The following is a 24,042-nucleotide window of genomic DNA, read 5'->3' on the forward strand; positions in this document are numbered from 1 at the left end:
GCTCTGCCTGTCTCTCTCGCTCTGCCTGTCTCTCTCGCTCTGCCTGTCTCTCTCGCTCTGCCTGTCTCTCTCGCTCTGCCTGTCTCTCTCGCTCTGCCTGTCTCTCTCCTCTGCCTGTCTCTCTCGCTCTGCCTGTCTCTCTCGCTCTGCCTGTCTCTCTCGCTCTGCCTGTCTCTCTCGCTCTGCCTGTCTCTCTCGCTCTGCCTGTCTCTCTCGCTCTGCCTGTCTCTCTCGCTCTGCCTGTCTCTCTCGCTCTGCCTGTCTCTCTCGCTCTGCCTGTCTCTCTCGCTCTGCCTGTCTCTCTCGCTCTGCCTGTCTCTCTCGCTCTGCCTGTCTCTCTCGCTCTGCCTGTCTCTCTCGCTCTGCCTGTCTCTCTCGCTCTGCCTGTCTCTCTCGCTCTGCCTGTCTCTCTCGCTCTGCCTGTCTCTCTCGCTCTGCCTGTCTCTCTCGCTCTGCCTGTCTCTCTCGCTCTGCCTGTCTCTCTCGCTCTGCCTGTCTCTCTCGCTCTGCCTGTCTCTCTCGCTCTGCCTGTCTCCCTCGCTCTGCCTGTCTCCCTCGCTCTGCCTGTCTCCCTCGCTCTGCCTGTCTCCCTCGCTCTGCCTGTCTCCCTCGCTCTGCCTGTCTCCCTCGCTCTGCCTGTCTCCCTCGCTCTGCCTGTCTCCCTCGCTCTGCCTGTCTCCCTCGCTCTGCCTGTCTCCCTCGCTCTGCCTGTCTCCCTCGCTCTGCCTGTCTCCCTCGCTCTGCCTGTCTCCCTCGCTCTGCCTGTCTCCCTCGCTCTGCCTGTCTCCCTCGCTCTGCCTGTCTCCCTCGCTCTGCCTGTCTCCCTCGCTCTGCCTGTCTCCCTCGCTCTGCCTGTCTCCCTCGCTCTGCCTGTCTCCCTCGCTCTGCCTGTCTCCCTCGCTCTGCCTGTCTCCCTCGCTCTGCCTGTCTCCCTCGCTCTGCCTGTCTCCCTCGCTCTGCCTGTCTCCCTCGCTCTGCCTGTCTCCCTCGCTCTGCCTGTCTCCCTCGCTCTGCCTGTCTCCCTCGCTCTGCCTGTCTCCCTCGCTCTGCCTGTCTCCCTCGCTCTGCCTGTCTCCCTCGCTCTGCCTGTCTCCCTCGCTCTGCCTGTCTCCCTCGCTCTGCCTGTCTCCCTCGCTCTGCCTGTCTCCCTCGCTCTGCCTGTCTCCCTCGCTCTGCCTGTCTCCCTCGCTCTGCCTGTCTCCCTCGCTCTGCCTGTCTCCCTCGCTCTGCCTGTCTCCCTCGCTCTGCCTGTCTCCCTCGCTCTGCCTGTCTCCCTCGCTCTGCCTGTCTCCCTCGCTCTGCCTGTCTCCCTCGCTCTGCCTGTCTCCCTCGCTCTGCCTGTCTCCCTCGCTCTGCCTGTCTCCCTCGCTCTGCCTGTCTCCCTCGCTCTGCCTGTCTCCCTCGCTCTGCCTGTCTCCCTCGCTCTGCCTGTCTCCCTCGCTCTGCCTGTCTCCCTCGCTCTGCCTGTCTCCCTCGCTCTGCCTGTCTCCCTCGCTCTGCCTGTCTCCCTCGCTCTGCCTGTCTCCCTCGCTCTGCCTGTCTCCCTCGCTCTGCCTGTCTCCCTCGCTCTGCCTGTCTCCCTCGCTCTGCCTGTCTCCCTCGCTCTGCCTGTCTCCCTCGCTCTGCCTGTCTCCCTCGCTCTGCCTGTCTCCCTCGCTCTGCCTGTCTCCCTCGCTCTGCCTGTCTCCCTCGCTCTGCCTGTCTCCCTCGCTCTGCCTGTCTCCCTCGCTCTGCCTGTCTCCCTCGCTCTGCCTGTCTCCCTCGCTCTGCCTGTCTCCCTCGCTCTGCCTGTCTCCCTCGCTCTGCCTGTCTCTCTCGCTCTGCCTGTCTCTCTCGCTCTGCCTGTCTCTCTCGCTCTGCCTGTCTCTCTCGCTCTGCCTGTCTCTCTCGCTCTGCCTGTCTCTCTCGCTCTGCCTGTCTCTCTCGCTCTGCCTGTCTCTCTCGCTCTGCCTGTCTCTCTCGCTCTGCCTGTCTCTCTCGCTCTGCCTGTCTCTCTCGCTCTGCCTGTCTCTCTCGCTCTGCCTGTCTCTCTCGCTCTGCCTGTCTCTCTCGCTCTGCCTGTCTCTCTCGCTCTGCCTGTCTCTCTCGCTCTGCCTGCCTCTCGCTCTGCCTGCCTCTCGCTCTGCCTGCCACTCTAACTCTCTCTCTCTCTCTGTCTGCAGTGGGCTCATCACTCCCGGTGGATTCTCCTCTGTTCCGGCAGGAATGGAGACGCCTGAACTGATCGAACTCAGGAAGAAGAAGATTGAGGAGGCCATGGATGGGTAAGTTCTGTGCCCTGAGAGTGGGACACGGGGGGGCAGGAGCCGTGCCCTGAGGCCAGGGGGGTTCGGGGGAGTGGGGAGGCTGCTGGGACTGAGGGAGGACCGATGACTGGCCTCAAAATCCATCACAGTCACTGTGAGAGCTGTACTCTATCACCCTGTCAGACAGGGTCACTGTGAGAGCTGTACTCTATCACACTGTCAGACAGGGTCACTGTGAGAGCTGTACTCTATCACACTGTGAGACAGGGTCACTGTGAGAGCTGTACTCTATCACACTGTCAGACAGAGTCACTGTGAGAGCTGTACTCTATCACACTGTCAGACAGAGTCACTGTGAGAGCTGTACTCTATCACACTGTCAGACAGAGTCACTGTGAGAGCTGTACTCTATCACACTGTCAGACAGGGTCACTGTGAGAGCTGTACTCTATCACACTGTGAGACAGGGTCACTGTGAGAGCTGTACTCTATCACACTGTCAGACAGAGTCACTGTGAGAGCTGTACTCTATCACACCGTCAGACAGGGTCACTGTGAGAGCTGTACTCTATCACACTGTCAGACAGAGTCACTGTGAGAGCTGTACTCTATCACACTGTCAGACAGGGTCACTGTGAGAGCTGTACTCTATCACACTGTGAGACAGGGTCACTGTGAGAGCTGTATTCTATCACACTGTCAGACAGGGTCACTGTGAGAGCTGTACTCTATCACACTGTCAGACAGGGTCACTGTGAGAGCTGTACTCTATCACACTGTCAGACAGGGTCACTGTGAGAGCTGTACTCTATCACACTGTCAGACAGAGTCACTGTGAGAGCTGTACTCTATCACACTGTCAGACAGGGTCACTGTGAGAGCTGTACTCTATCACACTGTCAGACAGGGTCACTGTGAGAGCTGTACTCTATCACACTGTCAGACAGGGTCACTGTGAGAGCTGTACTCTATCACACTGTCAGACAGAGTCACTGTGAGAGCTGTACTCTATCACACTGTCAGACAGGGTCACTGTGAGAGCTGTACTCTATCACACCGTCAGACAGAGTCACTGTGAGAGCTGTACTCTATCACACTGTCAGACAGAGTCACTGTGAGAGCTGTACTCTATCACACTGTCAGACAGAGTCACTGTGAGAGCTGTACTCTATCACACCGTCAGACAGAGTCACTGTGAGAGCTGTACTCTATCACACTGTGACACAGGGTCACTGTGAGAGCTGTACTCTATCACACTGTCAGACAGGGTCACTGTGAGAGCTGTACTCTATCACACTGTCAGACAGAGTCACTGTGAGAGCTGTACTCTATCACACTGTCAGACAGGGTCACTGTGAGAGCTGTACTCTATCACACTGTGAGACAGGGTCACTGTGAGAGCTGTATTCTATCACACTGTCAGACAGAGTCACTGTGAGAGCTGTACTCTATCACACTGTCAGACAGAGTCACTGTGAGAGCTGTACTCTATCACACCGTCAGACAGAGTCACTGTGAGAGCTGTACTCTATCACACCGTCAGACAGAGTCACTGTGAGAGCTGTACTCTATCACACTGTCAGACAGGGTCACTGTGAGAGCTGTACTCTATCACACTGTCAGACAGAGTCACTGTGAGAGCTGTACTCTATCACACTGTCAGACAGAGTCACTGTGAGAGCTGTACTCTATCACACTGTCAGACAGGGTCACTGTGAGAGCTGTACTCTATCACACCGTCAGACAGAGTCACTGTGAGAGCTGTACTCTATCACACTGTCAGACAGGGTCACTGTGAGAGCTGTACTCTATCACACCGTCAGACAGGGTCACTGTGAGAGCTGTACTCTATCACACTGTCAGACAGAGTCACTGTGAGAGCTGTACTCTATCACACTGTCAGACAGAGTCACTGTGAGAGCTGTACTCTATCACACCGTCAGACAGGGTCACTGTGAGAGCTGTACTCTATCACACTGTCAGACAGAGTCACTGTGAGAGCTGTACTCTATCACACCGTCAGACAGGGTCACTGTGAGAGCTGTACTCTATCACACTGTCAGACAGGGTCACTGTGAGAGCTGTACTCTATCACACTGTCAGACAGGGTCACTGTGAGAGCTGTACTCTATCACACTGTGAGACAGAGTCACTGTGAGAGCTGTACTCTATCACACTGTCAGACAGGGTCACTGTGAGAGCTGTACTCTATCACACTGTCAGACAGGGTCACTGTGAGAGCTGTACTCTATCACACTGTCAGACAGGGTCACTGTGAGAGCTGTACTCTATCACACTGTCAGACAGGGTCACTGTGAGAGCTGTACTCTATCACACTGTGACACAGAGTCACTGTGAGAGCTGTACTCTATCACACTGTCAGACAGGGTCACTGTGAGAGCTGTACTCTATCACACTGTCAGACAGGGTCACTGTGAGAGCTGTACTCTATCACACTGTGAGACAGAGTCACTGTGAGAGCTGTACTCTTATCACACTGTGACACAGGGTCACTGTGAGAGCTGTACTCTATCACACTGTGAGACAGAGTCACTGTGAGAGCTGTACTCTATCACACTGTCAGACAGGGTCACTGTGAGAGCTGTACTCTATCACACTGTCAGACAGGGTCACTGTGAGAGCTGTACTCTATCACACTGTCAGACAGGGTCACTGTGAGAGCTGTACTCTATCACACTGTCAGACAGGGTCACTGTGAGAGCTGTACTCTATCACACTGTCAGACAGGGTCACTGTGAGAGCTGTACTCTATCACACTGTGACACAGGGTCACTGTGAGAGCTGTACTCTATCACACTGTGACACAGGGTCACTGTGAGAGCTGTACTCTATCACGCTGTCAGACAGAGTCACTGTGAGAGCTGTACTCTATCACACTGTCAGACAGGGTCACTGTGAGAGCTGTACTCTATCACACTGTCAGACAGGGTCACTGTGAGAGCTGTACTCTATCACACTGTCAGACAGAGTCACTGTGAGAGCTGTACTCTATCACACTGTCAGACAGGGTCACTGTGAGAGCTGTACTCTATCACACTGTCAGACAGGGTCACTGTGAGAGCTGTACTCTATCACACTGTCAGACAGGGTCACTGTGAGAGCTGTACTCTATCACACTGTGAGACAGGGTCACTGTGAGAGCTGTACTCTATCACACTGTCAGACAGGGTCACTGTGAGAGCTGTACTCTATCACACTGTCAGACAGGGTCACTGTGAGAGCTGTACTCTATCACACTGTCAGACAGGGTCACTGTGAGAGCTGTACTCTATCACACTGTGAGACAGGGTCACTGTGAGAGCTGTACTCTATCACACTGTCAGACAGAGTCACTGTGAGAGCTGTACTCTATCACACTGTCAGACAGGGTCACTGTGAGAGCTGTACTCTATCACACTGTCAGACAGGGTCACTGTGAGAGCTGTACTCTATCACACTGTCAGACAGGGTCACTGTGAGAGCTGTACTCTATCACACTGTCAGACAGGGTCACTGTGAGAGCTATACTCTATCACACTGTCAGACAGGGTCACTGTGAGAGCTGTACTCTATCACGCTGTGAGACAGAGTCACTGTGAGAGCTGTACTCTATCACACTGTCAGACAGGGTCACTGTGAGAGCTGTACTCTATCACACTGTCAGACAGGGTCACTGTGAGAGCTGTACTCTATCACACCGTCAGACAGGGTCACTGTGAGAGCTGTACTCTATCACACTGTCAGACAGGGTCACTGTGAGAGCTGTACTCTATCACACTCTGACACAGGGTCACTGTGAGAGCTGTACTCTATCACACTGTCAGACAGGGTCACTGTGAGAGCTGTACTCTATCACACTGTCAGACAGGGTCACTGTGAGAGCTGTACTCTATCACACTGTGACACAGGGTCACTGTGAGAGCTGTACTCTATCACACTGTGACACAGGGTCACTGTGAGAGCTGTACTCTATCACACTGTGACACAGGGTCACTGTGAGAGCTGTACTCTATCACACTGTGACACAGGGTCACTGTGAGAGCTGTACTCTATCACACTGTCAGACAGGGTCACTGTGAGAGCTGTACTCTATCACACTGTCAGACAGAGTCACTGTGAGAGCTGTACTGAGCGCCGAGCGAGTGTTTCTCACTTGTTTGCCTGACTCTGGGAGGCTGGATTTTGTTGACTGAAGTCAGGTGCTTTCTGAGTTCACAGAGCAACAGCGCGCAGTTTGAGTGAAACTGGCCACAGGAGGTGATTCTGAAGGTTTATCCCGTTTACCCCTCCGCTATTCCAGCACTCCGGAATTACTGTGATTCCTGGAATCGTGGGCAGCTTCGGGAAGGGAATCTCCGTCCTGTCGACACAGCGGGGGCAGTCGGAAGCACCGAGCTGTTTGATGCTGGTCGGTCGGGTGGTTCGGGGCAGGGGGCGGGGTCCTAGCAGTGTGGGAGGGGCCTGGTTAGGGGCAGGATCCTGGCAGCAGGGGAGGGGCCTGGTTCGTCGTGGATGGGGTCCTGGCAGTGGGGAGGGGCCTGGTTACCAGGGGGCGGGGTCCTAGCAGTGGAGGAGGGGCTTAGTTAGGGAGTGGGATCCTGGCAGTGGGATCCTGGCAGTGGGATCCTGGCAGTGGGGGAGGGGCCTGGTTCATGGGGCGGGGTCCTGGCAGTGGGAGTGGGGCTTGTTTAGCAGGGGGTGGGGTCTGGGCAGTGGGGGTGGGGCTTGGTTAGCAGGGGGTGGGGTCCGGGCTGCAGTGGGTGGGACATCTCGAGTGCTGCGCCATTCTGATTGGGTGTCTTGCTCCTTTCCCCACAGCGGTGACACGCCCCAGCTGTACATTCCAGTGCCAGAGAAGAGGACGGCGACCATCGGAGGGGCCATGATGGGGTCGACACACATCTACGACATGTCCGCCGTGAGTACTTACCCCCCCCACCCTGGGTACAGCATGGACCCTGGCCCCCTCCCCACTGGGCACAGCGTGGAGCCTGGCCCCTCCCCATTGGGCACAGCGTGGAGCCTGGCCCCTCCCCATTGGGCACAGCGTGGAGCCTGGCCCCTCCCCATTGGGCACAGCGTGGAGCCTGGCCCCTCCCCATTGGGCACAGCGTGGAGCCTGGCCCCTCCCCATTGGGCACAGCGTGGAGCCTGGCCACCCCCCCCCCACCCCCCAGTCTCTGCTGAACTCGGTGGTGCTGCCCAGCGTGGTACACACTCGCACACGGAAAACTATTCGAGGTAAAGGCTGTGAAGCTCCCAGGACCAGGCGGCCTGCTTCCCCGGGTCTGGAAAAGGTGGCTGTGGGGATGGTAGATACACCAGTTATAATCGTCCAAAATTCCCTGGATTCTGGGAGGCTCCCAGTGGTTTGGAAAACAGAAAATGAAACAGCTTTATTCAGGAGGGAAGGGAGACAGCAAGCAGGGAAAATACGGGAATCCATTATCCAGGAGGTTATGGCAGGATTGTTCGAAAATCCGACTTGTGAAAGGGACACGGTATCGAACCGATTTATCGAGAGGCTTCTGTTTGGAGGTTACAAGCCATGTGGATAAAGGGGAACCTGTGGATGTGGTGTTCCTGGATTTCCAAAAGGCATTTACAAGACATGATTACGTGGTGCAGGGGGTAACGTGGATAAAGGATTCGTTAGCTAACAAGAAGCTGAGAGTATGGATAAATGGGTCTTTATTTGGGATGGTAAACTGTAGCTTGTGGAGTGTCACAGGGATCAGTGCTGGGGCCTGAACTATTTACAATCTGTATCAGGGACTTGGATGAAGGGACTCAATGTCTGGCTGTTAAATTTGCCGATGACACGGAGATGGAAAGGACGGTAAGTTGTGAAGAGGACGTAAGGAGTCTGCAAAGAGACATGGCCAGGTTCAGTGAGCGGTGGCAATAATTTGTCAGATGGAGTACAACGCGGGGGAAATGTGCCCACTCTGGCAGCAAGAATAACAAAGCAGCGACTGATTGGGATGGAGAGAGATTGGGGAACTCTGAGGTACAGAGGGATCTGGGCGTCCCGGGACATGAATCAGGAAAGGTTCGCCTGCATCTACAGCCAGTGATTAGGAAGACAAATGGAACATTGTTTATCGCCAGGGGAACGGAATGTAAAAGTCGGGAAGTCTTGCTCCAGTTGTACGGGGCGTGGGCGAGACCACATCTGGAACACTGTGCGCAGTTTGAGTCTCTTTATTTGGGGGAAAAAAAGATGTAATTATGTGTTGGAAGTTTCACTCGACGACTTCCTGGTTTGAGAGGATAATCTCCTGAAAGGAGGATTGAGCAGGTTTGGGGGCTTGTAGCCCCACTGGAGCTCAGAAGAATGAGAGGGGGGGGGGGATCTTATTGAGACAGATCCCGTTCTGAGGGGATTTGCCAGGTTGGATGCGGAGGCTGTTTTCCCCTGAGAGAGAGACTGGAAGCAGAGGACACTGCTTCAGGTAGAGGTCAAAGAGTTTCAGGCGGAGATGAGGAGGAATTTCTCTGCCCCCATGGGGGAGGGGGGAAGCTGGAGAGGCGGGGAGTTTGTTTGAGGCGAGGCTTTCTGCAGGGTTAGCGGAGTGCGTGTTGGTGAGGAAACTTTGCGGAGGAGGGAGGGAGGGGGGTCCTTGTGGGATGTAGTTGTGGGTGTTTTCACTCTGCACGTTGTGAGCAGGTTAAGAGTTCCCTCGGTGCAGAGTTACTGTGTCTTTGTGGCCCTGGGCGCTCTCTTTGCTGCGACTTTGCAAAGTGCTATTTTTAGTGAGTTAAAGGTTGTCTTCTGGTTAAATCCCTCCAGTGTCCGTCGCCATGCTGTGATTGCTGTTGTGGGAAAAGTCTACACTGTTCCCTTGTCTGAGTGTCGGTGTATAAAACAGCACAGCAGTGCCTCACAGCCTAGATACACACCCTGAATCATCCTGTCCTCCCAGCTCATCCCAGCGCCAGTGAGAGGGACAGAGTCTTCCCAGTCTGTGCCTTCCCTGGCTGCGAGGAGGGAGTTCTCTCCGACCTGTCCCAGCAAACCCTCACCCCCCCTCCACCACCCCCCCCCCAAACAGGCCATTCTACCCATCCGCCCCATGCTGCTGTGAGTGCTCCATGCGGGTCTCCTCCCACCCATCCGGGTAGCGCCGTGGCAGGGGGTGGCACAGTGGGTTAGCACTGCTGCCTCACAGCGCCAGGAACCCGGGGCGGCACGGTGGCACAGTGGGTTAGCACTGCTGCCTCACAGCGCCAGGGACCCGGGGCAGCACGGTGACACAGTGGGTTAGCACTGCTGCCTCACAGCGCCAGGGACCCGGGGCAGCACGGTGACACAGTGGGTTAGCACTGCTGCCTCACAGTGCCAGGGACCCAGGGCAGCACGGTGACACAGTGGGTTAGCACTGCTGCCTCACAGTGCCAGGGACCCGGGGCAGCACGGTGACACGGTGCGTTAGCACTGCTGCCTCACAGCGCCAGGAACCCGGGGCGGCACGGTGGCACAGTGGGTTAGCACTGCTGCCTCACAGCGCCAGGGACCCAGGGCAGCACGGTGGCACAGTGGGTTAGCGCTGCTGCCTCACAGCGCCAGGGACCCGGGGTGGCACAGTGGGTTAGCACTGCTGCCTCACAGTGCCAGGGACCCAGGTTCGATTCCCGGCTTGGGTCACTGTCTGTGTGGAGTCTGCACGTTCTCCCCGTGTCTGCGTGGGTTTCCTCCGGGTGCTCCGGTTTCCTCCCACAGTCCAAAGGACGTGCGGGTTAGGTGGATTGGCCGTGCTAAATTCTCCCTTGTGTCAGAGGGATTATTTGGTAGCACAAACCACTAGCTTTCGGAGCGCTGCTTCTTCATCAGGTGAGTGGGAGTTCTGTTCACAAACAGGGCATATAAAGACACAAACTCAATTTACAGAATAATGGTTGGAATGCGAGTCTTTACAGGTAATCAAGTTTTAAAGGTACAGACAATGTGAGTGGAGAGAGGGTTAAGCACAGGTTAAAGAGATGTGTATTGTCTCCAGACAGGACAGTTAGTGAGATTCTGCAGGTCCAGGCAAGTCGTGGGGGTTACAGATAGTGTGACATGAACCCAATATCCCGGTTTAGGCCGTCCTCATGTGTGCGGAACTTGGCTATCAGTTTCTGCTCAGCGACTCTGCGCTGTCGTGTGTCGTGAAGGCCGCCTTGGAGAATGCTTACCCGAAGATCAGAGGCTGAATGCCCGTGACCGCTGAAGTGTTTCCTCCACAGGAAGAGAACAGTCTTGCCTGGTGATTGTCGAGCGGTGTTCATTCATCCGTTGTCGTAGCGTCTGCATGGTTTCCCCAATGTACCATGCCTCGGGACATCCTTTCCTGCAGCGTATCAGGTAGACAACGTTGGCCGAGTTGCAAGAGTAGGTACTGTGTACCTGTCTGGAGACAATGCACATCTCTTTAACCTGTGCTTAACCCTCTCTCCACTCACATTGTCTGTACCTTTAAGACTTGATTACCTGAAAAGACTCGCATTCCAACCATTATTCTGTAAATTGAGTTTGTGTCTATCTATGCCCTGTTTGTGAACAGAACTCCCACTCACCTGATGAAGGAGCAGCGACCCGAAAGCTTGTGGTATTTGCTACCAAATAAACCTGTTGGACTTTAACCTGGTGTTGTGAGACTTCTTACTGTGTTTACCCCAGTCCAACGCCGGCATCTCCACATCAGAGGGAGTAGCAGGGTAAATACATGGGGTGGTGGGGTTAGGGCCTGGGTGGGATTGTGGTCGGTGCAGACTCGATGGGCCGAATGGTCACTTTCTGCACTGTAGGGATTCTATGGTTCTTACCTCCGAGGATGTTGGTGTCAGTAACCCCTGGACAGCCTGTGGCCGGATCTCTCCGTGTCTCCCTCACTGTGTTGTGTGCTGTGTCTAACAGGTGATCAGTCGGAAGGGACCAGCCCCCGAGACCCAGGGGATCGAGGTGGCTCTGGCACCCGAGGAGTTGGAGCTCGACCCCATGGCCATGACCCAGAAATACGAGGAGAGAGTGCGGGAGCAGCAGGCGCAGGTCGAGAAGGAGGATTTCAGTGACATGGTGGCAGAGCACGCGGCAAAACAGAAGGTAGGATGGTCAGCTCGCCTGGAGACTCACACAGGACCCCTCCCCGGACACAGCCCTCCCCCAGCCCTGTCCCCCTCCCCCAGCCCTGTCCCCCAACCCCCTCCCCCAGCACTGTCCCCCAACCCCCTCCCCCAGCACTGTCCCCCTGCCCCTCTCCCCCAGCACTGTCCCCCAACCCCCTCCCCCAGCCCTGTCCCCCTCCCCCAGCCCTGTCCCCCTCCCTCAGCCCTGTCCCCCTCACCCAGCCCTGTCCCCCTCCCCCAGCCCTGTCCCCCTCCCCCAGCCCTGTCCCCCTCCCCCAGCCCTGTCCCCCTCCCCCAGCCCTGTCCCCCTCCCCCAGCCCTGTCCCCCTCCCCCAGCCCTGTCCCCCTCCCCCAGCCCTGTCCCCCTCCCCCAGCCCTGTCCCCCTCCCCCAGCCCTGTCCCCCTCCCCCAGCCCTGTCCCCCTCCCCCAGCCCTGTCCCCCTCCCCCAGCCCTGTCCCCCTCCCCCAGCCCTGTCCCCCTCCCCCAGCCCTGTCCCCCTCCCCCAGCCCTGTCCCCCTCCCCCAGCCCTGTCCCCCTCCCCCAGCCCTGTCCCCCTCCCCCAGCCCTGTCCCCCTCCCCCAGCCCTGTCCCCCTCCCCCAGCCCTGTCCCCCTCCCCCAGCCCTGTCCCCCTCCCCCAGCCCTGTCCCCCTCCCCCAGCCCTGTCCCCCTCCCCCAGCCCTGTCCCCCTCCCCCAGCCCTGTCCCCCTCCCCCAGCCCTGTCCCCCTCCCCCAGCCCTGTCCCCCTCCCCCAGCCCTGTCCCCCTCCCCCAGCCCTGTCCCCCTCCCCCAGCCCTGTCCCCCTCCCCCAGCCCTGTCCCCCTCCCCCAGCCCTGTCCCCCTCCCCCAGCCCTGTCCCCCTCCCCCAGCCCTGTCCCCCTCCCCCAGCCCTGTCCCCCTCCCCCAGCCCTGTCCCCCTCCCCCAGCCCTGTCCCCCTCCCCCAGCCCTGTCCCCCAACCCCCCCTCCCCCAGCCCTGTCCCCCAACCCCCAGCCCTGTCCCCCAACCCCCCCTCCCCCAGCCCTGTCCCCCAACCCCCCCCCCTCCCCCAACCCCCCCTCCCCCAGCCCTGTCCCCCAACCCCCCCCCCTCCCCCAGCACTGTCCCCCAGCACTGTCCCCATCAAACACTCCAAGGACAGGTACAGCACGGGGTTAGATACAGAGTAAAGCTCCCTCTACACTGTCCCCCATCAAACACTCCCAGGACAGGTACAGCACGGGGTTAGATACAGAGTAAAGCTCCCTCTACACTGTCCCCCATCAAACACTCCCAGGACAGGTACAGCACGGGGTTAGATACAGAGTAAAGCTCCCTCTACACTGTCCCCATCAAACACGCCCAGGACAGGTACAGCACGGGGTTAGATACAGAGTAAAGCTCCCTCTACACTGTCCCCCATCAAACACTCCCAGGACAGGGACAGCACGGGGTTAGATACAGAGTAAAGCTCCCTCTACACTGTCAACATCAAACACTCCCAGGACAGATACAGCACGGGGTTAGATACAGAGTAAAGCTCCCTCTACACTGTCCCCATCAAACACTCCCAGGACAGGTACAGCACGGGGTTAGATACAGAGTAAAGCTCCCTCTACACTGTCCCCCATCAAACACTCCCAGGACAGGTACAGCACGGGGTTAACTCTGCTTGCTGTGTATTGGAAGGTGTGGGTGTGTGCTGGGGGGGGCGGGGTTGCTGTTAATACTGAGTGTTCTCTGTCTCCCCCACCCCTCTGGAGGTTGGAGATGTGGGTATCTTGCGATTGGAATCTGGAGCTGTGCTGAGTTCCCACTGCTGTGGATTTGGAATGGGACAGAGCAAGGTGACCTCCTGAATCCTGCTTATACCTGAGCCTTGGCACAGCTCCAGAATAAATAGGCCGGGCTAAGCGGCAGCTTTTAGCAGGTTTATTCACAGTACCTGTCCTGTCATCAGCTAGCTTACTGGAACTGAGATTGGAGCCAATCCCTGGCACTGCTGTAATGGCCTGAGGCTGGTCTGCACCTGTCTCTGATCAGCGAGCTGACGGGACTCTGTGCATCTCTGCACCCGGGGTGGCTGTGTCCTCAGCTGCCTGGGGCCCTGACCTCCGGAACCCCCTCCCTAAACCCCTCCCACCTCCCTCTCCGATCAGACCCCCTCCCACCTCCCTCTCCGATCAGACCCCCTCCCACCTCCCTCTCCGATCAGACCCCCTCCACCTCCCCCTCCTCTCCGATCAGACCCCCTCCCACCTCCCTCTCCGATCAGACCCCCTCCCACCTCCCTCTCCGATCAGACCCCTCCCACCTCCCTCTCCGATCAGACCCCCTCCCTCTCCGATCAGACCCCCTCCCTCTCCGATCAGACCCCCTCCCTCTCCGATCAGACCCCCTCCCACCTCCCTCTCCGATCAGACCCCCTCCCACCTCCCTCTCCGATCAGACCCACCTTAATGACGACCTCTGAGCTTGTCCTGTGTGGTCCGGAGTGTCTCTGTGGATGTGGGATTGGTTGCGGCCCTGTGTAGTTGGTGTTATTTGACTGTCCGAGGCGCTAGATAAATGTAGTTTCTAACAGGTTCTGCTTGTCTCTGCAGCAGAAGAAGCGGAAAGCGCAGCCCGCTGACAGCAGCCGGGGAACCAAGAAATACAAGGAGTTCAAATTCTAACCACAGACTGAGCTTCACTCCCTCGCTCAGCGCCCCCCCCCCCCCACCCTTTCCCCACCCCCATCCCCCCCTCCCCCCCACCCCTCCCCCCACTCCCCCATCCCCACACTCCGCCCTCTCCCCTCCTCCCCCCCCCTCCCCCCCTCTCCCCCCCCTCCCCCTCTTCCCCGCCTCTCCCCCCTCTCTCTCCCCCCTCTCTCTCCCCCCCTCTCTCCCCCCCCTCTCTCTCCCCCCCTCTCTCTCCCCCCCTCTCTCTCCCCCCTCTCTCTCTCCCCCTCTCTCCCCCCCCCTCTCTCCCCCCCTCTCTCCCCCCTCTCTCCCCCCCCCTCTCCCCCCCCCTCTCTCCCCCCCTCTCCCCCCTCTCTCCCCCCTCTCTCCCCCCTCTCTCCCCCCCCTCTCTCCCCCCCCTCTCTCCCCCCCTCTCTCCCCCCCTCTCTCCCCCCCCCCCCTCTCTCCCCCCCCTCTCTCCCCCCCCTCTCTCCCCCCCCTCTCTCCCCCCCCCTCTCTCCCCCCCCTCTCTCTCTCCCCCCTCTCTCCCCCCCCCTCTCTCTCCCCCCCTCTCTCTCCCCCCTCTCTCTCCCCCCCTCTCTCCCCCCCTCTCTCTCCCCCCCTCTCTCTCCCCCCCTCTCTCTCCCCCCTCTCTCTCTCCCCCCTCTCTCTCCCCCCCCTCTCTCTCCCCCCCCCCTCTCCCCCCCCCTCTCCCCCCCCCCTCTCTCCCCCCCCTCTCTCCCCCCCCCTCTCTCCCCCCCCCCCTCTCTCCCCCCCCTCTCTCCCCCCCCCCTCTCTCCCCCCCCCCCTCTCCCCTCCCCCCCCTCTCTCCCCCCCTCTCTCCCCCCCCCTCTCTCCCCCTCTCTCTCTCCCCCCCTCTCTCTCCCCCCCTCTCTCCCCTCCCCTCTCTCCCCCCCCCTCTCCCCCCCCCCTCTCTCCCCCCCTCTCTCCCCCCCCCTCCCTCTCTCCCCCCCCCCCCCTCTCTCCCCCCCCCCTCTCTCCCCCCCCCTCTCTCTCCCCCCCCCCCTCTCCCCTCCCCCCCTCTCTCCCCCCTCTCTCCCCCCCCTCTCTCCCCCCCCCTCTCTCTTCCCCCCCTCTCTCCCCCCCCCTCTCTCCCCCACCTCCTCCCCCTCGCCCCCTCGCCATTCTTGTTGTATTAAAGTTGTGATTTTTTTATCAATGGAGTGTCCTGTCTCTTTCTTATCCAAAGTAAAAGTAAAGTTTATTTATAAGTGTCACAAATAAGGCTTACATTAACACTGCAATGAAGTTACTGTGCAATTCCCCTCGCCGCCCACACTCCGGCGCCTGTTCGGGTCAATCCACCCTAACCAGCACGTCTTTCAGACTGTGGGAGGAAACCGGAGCACCCGGAGGAAACCCACGCAGACACGGGGAGAACGTGCAGACTCCACACAGACAGTGACCCGGGCCGGGAATCGAACCCGGGTCCCTGGCGCTGTGAAGCAGCAGTGCTAACCACTGTGCTGTCGCGCCACCCCACTTGGGGCAGCATGGTAGCACAGTGTCTGTGTGGAGTCTGCACGTTCTCCCCATGTCTGCGTGGGTTTCCTCCGGGTGAACAAAGAACAAAGAACAGTACAGCACAGGAAACAGGCCCTTCGGCCCTCCAAGCCTGTGCCGCTCCTTGGTCCAACTAGACCAATCGTTTGTATCCCTCCATTCCCAGGCTGCTCATGTGACTATCCAGGTAAGTCTTCAATGATGTCAGCGTGCCTGCCTCCACCACCCTACTTGGCAGCGCATTCCAGGCCCCCACCACCCTCTGTGTAAAAAACATCCCTCTAATATCTGAGTTATACTTCGCCCCTCTCAGCTTGAGCCCGTGACCCCTCGTGATCGTCACCTCCGACCTGGGAAAAAGCTTCCCACTGTTCATCCTATCTATCCCCTTCATAATCTTGTACACCTCTATTAGATCTCCCCTCATTCTCCGTCTTTCCAGGGAGAACAAGCCCAGTTTACCCAATCTCTCCTCATAGCTAAGACCCTCCATACCAGGCAACATCCTGGTAAACCTTCTCTGCACTCTCTCTAACGCCTCCACGTCCTTCTGGTAGTGCGGCGACCAGAACTGGACGCAGTACTCCAAATGTGGCCTAACCAGCGTTCTATACAGCTGCATCATGCTCCGGTTTCCTCCCACAGTCTGAAAGATGTGCTGGTTAGGGTGCATTGACCTTGAACAGGCGCCGGAGTGTGGGCGACTAGGGGAATTTCACAGCAACTTCATTGCAGTGTTAAGGTAAGCCTTACTAGTGACTAATAAATAAACTTTAACTTTATGCACTGCCGCCTGTTAGAGATGCAGGATTTCCCCTCTCCCCTCGTAAAGCTGCAACACTTTAACTACAAGATGTAGGAGCAGTAGTGGACCATTCGGCCCATCGAATCTGCTCCACCATTCAGTGAGACCATGACTGATCTGATCCTCCACTGTCCCGCATTCTCCCCATAACCCTCGATTCCCTTCCTGTGTCTCAGCCTGGACTCAACGACCCACCCTCTGCGGGAAAGAATTCCACAGATTCCCTCCCCTCTGAAAGAAGAAATACTCTGAGATTCTCCCCCCTCTGGTCCGAGAGTGGGGAGGCGATGACCGAGTGGTATTATCCAGAAACTCCGCTGACGTTCTGGGGACCCGGGTTCGAATCCCCGCCACGGCAGACGGTGGAATTTGAATTCAATAAAAAATATCTGGAATTAAGAATCTACTGATGACCCATTGTCGGGAAAAACCCATCTGGTTCCCTTTAGGGAAGGAAATCTGCCGTCCTTACCCCGGTCTGGCCTACATGTGACTCCAGAGCCACAGCAATGTGGGTGACTCTCAACTGCCCTCCAAGGGGCAACTAGGGATGGGCAATAAATGCTGGGCCCAGCCAGCAAAGAAAGAAAATTACAGCACAGGAACAGGCCCTTCGGCCCTCCAAGCCTGCACCGACCATGCTGCCCGACTGAACTAAAACCCCCTACCCTTCCGGGGACCGTATCCCTCTATTCCCATCCTATTCATGTATTTGTCAAGACGCTCCTTAAAACTCACTATCGTATCCGCTTCCACTACCTCCCCCCGGCAGCGAGTTCCAGGCACCCACCACCCTCTGTGTAAAAAAAAATCTGCCTCGTACATCTCCTTTAAACCTTGCCCCTCGCACCTTAAACCTGTGCCCACCCCCCTAGTAATTGACTCTTCCACCGATGTGCCACGAATGAATAACGAAAAATGGAAACAACCTCCGCCCCCCCCCCCCAAATCCTCGGTAGAGGTGCCAGCTCTCTGTACATGCCTGCACCCCTCTCTCTCACCTCGCTGTTTGGGAGGGGCCCTGGCTGATTCTTCCTCCCAGCCCGGCTGATTTTGGGGGGGGATGTCGGGGGTTCCTTGAGATTTTCTGTGACTTGCCGTCCCTGATAGGGTAACTCTGCACTACGCAGCGGGGAAAGCAAACCGTCTCTTCCCCCCCCCCCGCCCCCCCAACTCTCCCTCGGCCACGCAGCCCCACCTGAGACGAATGGATTGAAACCAGGACCCAATCAGCAGCTCGATGAGTGTCTGAGGAGAGGCGGAGGTTCCCTGTGTGGACTGTTATCAGGAGATGGATGAAACGGCCTTTGGAAATGAGCCCCCAACGGGGATTCATTATTGTCACGTATTGGGATACAGTGAAAAGTATTGTTTCTTGCGCGCTATACAGACAAAGCATACCGTTCATAGAGAAGGAAAGGCGAGGGTGCAGGATGTAGTGTTACAGTCATAGCTAGGGTGTAGAGAAAGATCAACTTAATGCGAGGTAGGTCCATTCAAAAGTCTGACAGCAGCAGGGAAGAAGCTGTTCTCGAGACGGTTGGTTACGTGATTTAAATATTAGTGTCACAAGTAAGGCTTACATTAACATTGCAATGAAGTTACTGTGAAAATCCCCTCTCTGGCGCCTGTTCGGGTACACAGAGAGAATTCAACACCTAACCAGCACATCTTACAGGACTGTGGGAGGAAACCCACGCAGACACGGGGACAACGTGCAGACTCCGCACAGACAGTGACCCAAACCGGGAATCGAACCCGGGTCCCTGGCGCTGTGAGGCAGCAGCGCTAACCCACTGTGCTACCCAGGGGGTATTTTCAGGGAGAACATGCGCACACGGTTAAACTTTCAGCTGACTGGGGGGAAACCTCTCTTCCCCCTGAGGCAGGAGGTTCTCTGTTCAGGTCCCAATCCAGGGGACTGATTCGCTCTGTGGGATCGTGCTGTGCACTGTGGCCTATTTCCTACTTTGTAACAATGACGGAGGTGCTGTGGGAAGGAGTATTCATTTTAAATAGAGCCTGACCATCCGAGGTTAACACTCCACACACCGATGGCCAAAGCATCGCCATACCACACCAAACATAACCACGTGTGAGGTTATTCACTTTGGAAGCAAAAACAAGGCGGCAGATTACTACCTGACTGGCTGTAAATGGGGAGAGGGGAGTGTGCAGCGGGACCTGGGTGTCCTTGTGCACCAGTCGCTGAAGGTAAGCATGCAGGTGCAGCAGGCGGTAAAGAAGGCAAATGGTATGTTGGCCTTCATTGCGAGAGGTTTTGAGTACAGGAGCAGGGATGTGTTTGTTGCAATTATACAGGGTCTTGGTGAGGCCACACCGAGAGTATTGTGTGCAGTTTTGGTCTCCTTTTCTGAGGAAGGATGTTCTTGCTCTGGAGGGAGCGCAGCGAAGGTTTACCAGGCTGATTCCCGGGGATGGCGGGACTGATGTATGAGGAGAGATTGACCAGGTTAGGATTGTTTTCGCTGGAGTTCAGATGAATGAGGGGGGATCTCACAGAGACTTATAAAATTCTAACAGGACTAGACAGGGTAGATGCAGGGAGGATGTTCCCGATGGTGGGGGGAGTCCAGAACCAGGGGTCACAGTCTGAGGATTCGGGGGAGACCATTTAGGACGGAGATGAGGAGACATTTCCTCACCCGGTGAGCCTGTGGAATTCATTCCCACAGGAAGTAGTTGATGCCAAAACATTGAATGTATTCAAGAGGCGGCTGCATATAGCACTTGGGGCGAACGGGGTCAAAGGTTACGGGGAGAAAGCAGGATTAGGTTATTGAGTTGGATGATCAGCCATGATGGTGATGGATGGCGGAGCAGGCTCGAAGGGCCGAATGGCCTCCTCCTGCTCCTATCTTCTATGTTTCTATGTACCAACCCTTGGAAATCCAATGGAGGCAGACCCAGCGGAGAGTGTCCTCAATGACCTTGCCTTTACATTATCATCAGCTGCAGGGCTGATGGAACCAGATCATCACTACCTGATGTGGTACTCACTCCCCCCCACCCCACCTCCATACACCCAGCAGGAAAGCCCCAGGCTTCACTTGCGGCCTACATGAATGGGCAGTTCTCAGCCTGGCCTCCTGCCCCTGAGTCACCCTCTGCCTCCTGTGGGTCTGAACTCTGAGGGTCCAGGGTGGGAAATGAGTGAGCGAAGGGGGCAGCTCCCGGGAGATTTCCCACATCAGGAAGGAGGCAGCTCCCGGGAGATTTCCCACATCAGGAAGGAGGCAGCTCCCGGGAGATTTCCCACATCAGGAAGGAGGCAGAGAAGGAGCAGCAGAAATGGAGCCAACATTAAATAGAATTTAATCACTCGATCCCCAAGAAAAACACATTTCAGTCCCATGATGTTGAGTGGAGATCATTCCACAAACGGCTCAGTATTTACCCTGGGATCTGTGATATCACTCAGCTTTCTGCCTCTTATCCATATCTGGTTCTCTCACTGGCATTCCTCTCCATTTATCTGCCTCTATCATTCGCTCTCTCTCTGTCTATCTCTCAGTGCCTTTCTCATTGTGTCTCTGCCTCTCTGTCTCTATCTCTCTGTCTCTCTCTATCTCTCTCTGTCTCTCTCTCCCCCTTTCTCTCTCTCTGTCTCTCTCTATCTCTCTCTATCTCTGTCTCTCTCTGTCTCTCTCTCCCCCTGTCTCTCTCTCCCTCTGTCTCTCTGTCTCTCTCTATCTCTCTCTCTGTCTCTCTCTATCTCTCTCTCTCGCTCTCTGTCTCTCTCTCTCTCTCTATCTCTCTGTCTCTCTCTTCCTCTCTCTCTCTCTCTATCTCTCTGTATCTCTGTCGCGCTCTCTCTCTCTCTCCCTCTGTCTCTGTGTCTCTCTCTCTCTCTGTCTCTCTCTGTCTCTCTGTCTCTGTTTCTCTCTCTCTGTTTCTCTCTCTGTCTCTGTCTCTCTCTATCTCTCTCTCTGTCTCTCTCTCGCTCTCTCTCTATCTCTCTCTCTGTCTCTTTCACACTGCCTTCCCCTCTCTGTTTCCATTCAGAACCTCCTTTCGATGAATTCCAGCCATTTTCTGCTGCCTGTGTAGTGAGTTGTGAGTGAGGATGATCCTGATCAGAATTTGATCAGTTCTGCAGTCAGACGACACTGCATCCTGTTCCTGACACATTGACAATGAAACCATTTGCAGCCCTTCATTCAAATTCCACTTAACAAGCAGCAAATCTTCTAAATTCCCTTCTCCCTGAGACCCTGACTCTCACACACTGACTCTCACTGGGGTACGGGTCCCACACACACTGACTCTCACTGGGGTACGGGTCCCACACACACTGACTCTCACTGGGGTACGGGTCCCACACACACTGACTCTCACTGGGGTACGGGTCCCACACACACTGACTCTCACTGGGGTACGGGTTCCCCACACACACTGACTCTCACTGGGGTACGGGTCCCACACACACTGACTCTCACTGGGGTACGGGTCCCACACACACTGACTCTCACTGGGGTACGGGTTCCCCACACACACTGACTCTCACTGGGGTACGGGTCCCACACACACTGACTCTCACTGGGTACGGGTTCCACACACACTGACTCTCACTGGGGTATGGATCCCACACACACTGACTCTCACTGGGGTACGGGTTCCACACACACTGACTCTCACTGGGGTACGGGTCCCACACACACTGACTCTCACTGGGGTACGGGTCCCACACACACTGACTCTCACTGGGGTACGGGTCCCACACACACTGACTCTCACTGGGGTACGGGTCCCACACACACTGACTCTCACTGGGGTACGGGTCCTACACACACTGACTCTCACTGGGGTACGGGTTCCACACACACTGACTCTCACTGGGGTACGGGTTCCACACACACTGACTCTCACTGGGGTATGGGTTCCACACACACTGACTCTCACTGGGGTACGGGTTCCACACTCACTGACTCTCACTGGGGTACGGGTTCCACACACACTGACTCTCACTGGGGTACGGGTCCCCCACACACTGACTCTCACTGGGGTACGGGTCCCACACACACTGACTCTCACTGGGGTACGGGTCCCACACACACTGACTCTCACTGGGGTACGGGTCCCACACACACTGACTCTCACTGGGGTACGGGTCCCACACACACTGACTCTCACTGGGGTACGGGTCCCACACACACTGACTCTCACTGGGGTACGGGTCCCACACACACTGACTCTCACTGGGGTACGGGTCCCACACACACTGACTCTCACTGGGGTACGGGTTCCACACACACTGACTCTCACTGGGGTACGGGTCCCACACACACTGACTCTCACTGGGGTACGGGTTCCACACACACTGACTCTCACTGGGGTACGGGTCCCACACACACTGACTCTCACTGGGGTACGGGTTCCACACACACTGACTCTCACTGGGGTGTGTTTCACCAGTGGTGTGCTTGAGGTAGAATGGGAAGAGGGGGGGGAGGGGGGGGGTGGACTCCTGTCCCCGAGATAATGGGGAGAGGGACATGAGGAGGATTGCTGCTCCCCCTGTGAACTCAATGCCAGATTGGCAGGAGCAGGGGGGCGGGGATGTGACTTCTGTGATGCATTACCAAGTGGAATATCTTCCCCAACGCACTCGGGCTGCTGGGGGAGTTTCCATAAATGGAATTGCTGGCGAAAAGTCTCCAGGATTCGAACTCCCGTTGGACTCCAGAATATTTCAGAATAATTAAAGTCAGGCTGTGGCTCTGGGGGGAATCATAACGATTCTGGAAAAGAATGAAATGAAGATATTGGAGGAGATTAATTGACAGCTCTAAGCACTGGGGATACAGGCCTGTTAAACAAAGTACTAGTCAGAGCGCCGCCGCTTTAAACCTCCACCAGCTATCTCCCGCATTGACAGGGTCAAGGGGCTGAATGGCCACCTCCTCCATCTTAGCTCAGCTCCAGCCCAGGACGTTACAATCTCACCTCAAAGCCAGGAGGTTGAGGGCTATGCAAAATCCAACACCTGGAATACAGCACCATACGGTGGGAGTGTCAGTGCTGAGGGAGTGCCGCACTGTGGGAGGGTCAGTGCTGAGGGAGCGCCGCACTGTGGGAGGGTCAGTGCTGAGGGAGCGCCGCACTGTGGGAGGGTCAGTGCTGAGGGAGCGCCGCACTGTGGGAGGGTCAGTGCTGAGGGAGCGCCGCACTGTGGGAGGGTCAGTGCTGAGGGAGCGCCGCACTGTGGGAGGGTCAGTGCTGAGGGAGTGCTGAGGGAGCGCCGCACTGTGGGAGGGTCAGTGCTGAGGGAGCGCCGCACTGTGGGAGGGTCAGTGCTGAGGGAGCGCCGCACTGTGGGAGGGTCAGTGCTGAGGGAGCGCCGCACTGTGGGAGGGTCAGTGCTGAGGGAGCGCCGCACTGTGGGAGGGTCATTACTGAGGGAGCGCCGCACTGTGGGAGGGTCAGTGCTGAGGGAGCGCCGCACTGTGGGAGGGTCAGTGCTGAGGGAACGCCGCACTGTGGGAGGGTCAGTGCTGAGGGAGCGCCGCACTGTGGGGGGGTCAGTGCTGAGGGAACGCCGCACTGTGGGAGGGTCAGTGCTGAGGGAGCGCCGCACTGTGGGAGGGTCAGTGCTGAGGGAGCGCCGCACTGTGGGGGGGTCAGTGCTGAGGGAGCGCCGCACTGTGGGAGGGTCAGTGCTGAGGGAGCGCCGCACTGTGGGAGGGTCAGTGCTGAGGGAGCGCCGCACTGTGGGAGGGTCAGTGCTGAGGGAGCGCCGCACTGTGGGAGGGTCAGTGCTGAGGGAGCGCCGCACTGTGGGAGGGTCGGTGCTGAGGGAGCGCCGCACTGTGGGAGGGTCAGTGCTGAGGGAGTGTCGCACTGTGGGAGGGTCAGTGCTGAGGGAGCGCTGCACTGTGGGAGGGTCAGTGCTGAGGGAGCGCTGCACTGTGGGAGGGTCAGTATACAGTGTGTGGTGTGCACAGTGTGTGTTATACTCTGTGTCTGTACTGTGTTATACACAGTATGTGCAGTGTGTACTCTGGTGTTCTATGTGTGCGCAGTGTGTACTGTGTGTATGCAGGGTGTTTGGTGTACTCTGTGTTATACACAGTGTGTACAGTGTTTGGGGTTCTGTGCGTGCAGTGTGTACCGTGTGTGTGCAGTGTGACATACACTGTGTGTACAGTGTTCAGTGTACACTGTGTGCCGTGCTGTACACTGTGTGGTGTGTACAGTGTTTGATGTACTGTGGGTTGTGCTGTTGTGCGTACAGTGTTGTACACACTCTCTGTGCTGTGCGTACAGTCTGTGTGCTGTGTAGTCATCTGTGCTGTGTGTGTACTGTGTGGTGTACAGTGTTTGGTGTACACTGTGTTGTACTCTCTGTGCTGTGTGTACAGTGGTGTACACTCTCTCTGTGCTGTGCACACTGTGTGTTGTACACTCTCTCTCTCTGCTGTGTACAAAGTGTGTTGTACACACACTCTCTCTCTGTACACAGTGTTGTACACTCTCTCTCTCTCTGTGCTGTGTACAGTGGTGTACACTGTGTTGTACACTCTGTGCTGTGTACACCGTGTGTTGTGCACTCTCCCTCTCTGTGCTGTGTGTACAGTGGTGTACACTGTGTGTTGTACACTCTGTGCTGTATGTACACTCTCTCTCTGTGCTGTGTGTACAGTGGTGTACACCATGTGTTGTGCACTCTGTGCTGTATGTACACGCTCTCTCTGTGC

The 24,042-nt window shown here is 57.1% G+C and overlaps 1 protein-coding gene across 1 annotated transcript; it reads left to right on the forward strand.

Annotated features, from left to right (window-relative positions):
* Nucleotides 1–2,165: 2,165 nt before the first annotated feature.
* Nucleotides 2,166–14,139, forward strand: LOC144490832 (splicing factor 3B subunit 2-like). Its single transcript, XM_078208527.1, has 4 exons — nt 2,166–2,264; nt 7,065–7,164; nt 11,146–11,331; nt 13,936–14,139. Exons 1-4 carry the CDS (start codon nt 2,206–2,208, stop codon nt 14,005–14,007), a joined length of 417 nt encoding a protein of 138 aa, XP_078064653.1. The 5' UTR covers nt 2,166–2,205; the 3' UTR covers nt 14,008–14,139.
* Nucleotides 14,140–24,042: the final 9,903 nt, after the last annotated feature.

The sequence above is a fragment of the Mustelus asterias genome, unplaced genomic scaffold (assembly GCF_964213995.1).
Source record: "Mustelus asterias unplaced genomic scaffold, sMusAst1.hap1.1 HAP1_SCAFFOLD_3880, whole genome shotgun sequence".
NCBI lineage: Eukaryota > Metazoa > Chordata > Chondrichthyes > Carcharhiniformes > Triakidae > Mustelus > Mustelus asterias.

Bases quoted from the DNA above. Each gene is read 5' to 3' on its own strand.
- LOC144490832 (XM_078208527.1), top strand. From the start codon at position 2,206: ATGGAGACGCCTGAACTGATCGAACTCAGGAAGAAGAAGATTGAGGAG. The intron at 7,165-11,145 runs GTGAGTACTTAC...TGTGTCTAACAG, and splicing joins ACATCTACGACATGTCCGCC to GTGATCAGTCGGAAGGGACC. The intron at 11,332-13,935 runs GTAGGATGGTCA...TTGTCTCTGCAG, and splicing joins AGCACGCGGCAAAACAGAAG to CAGAAGAAGCGGAAAGCGCA.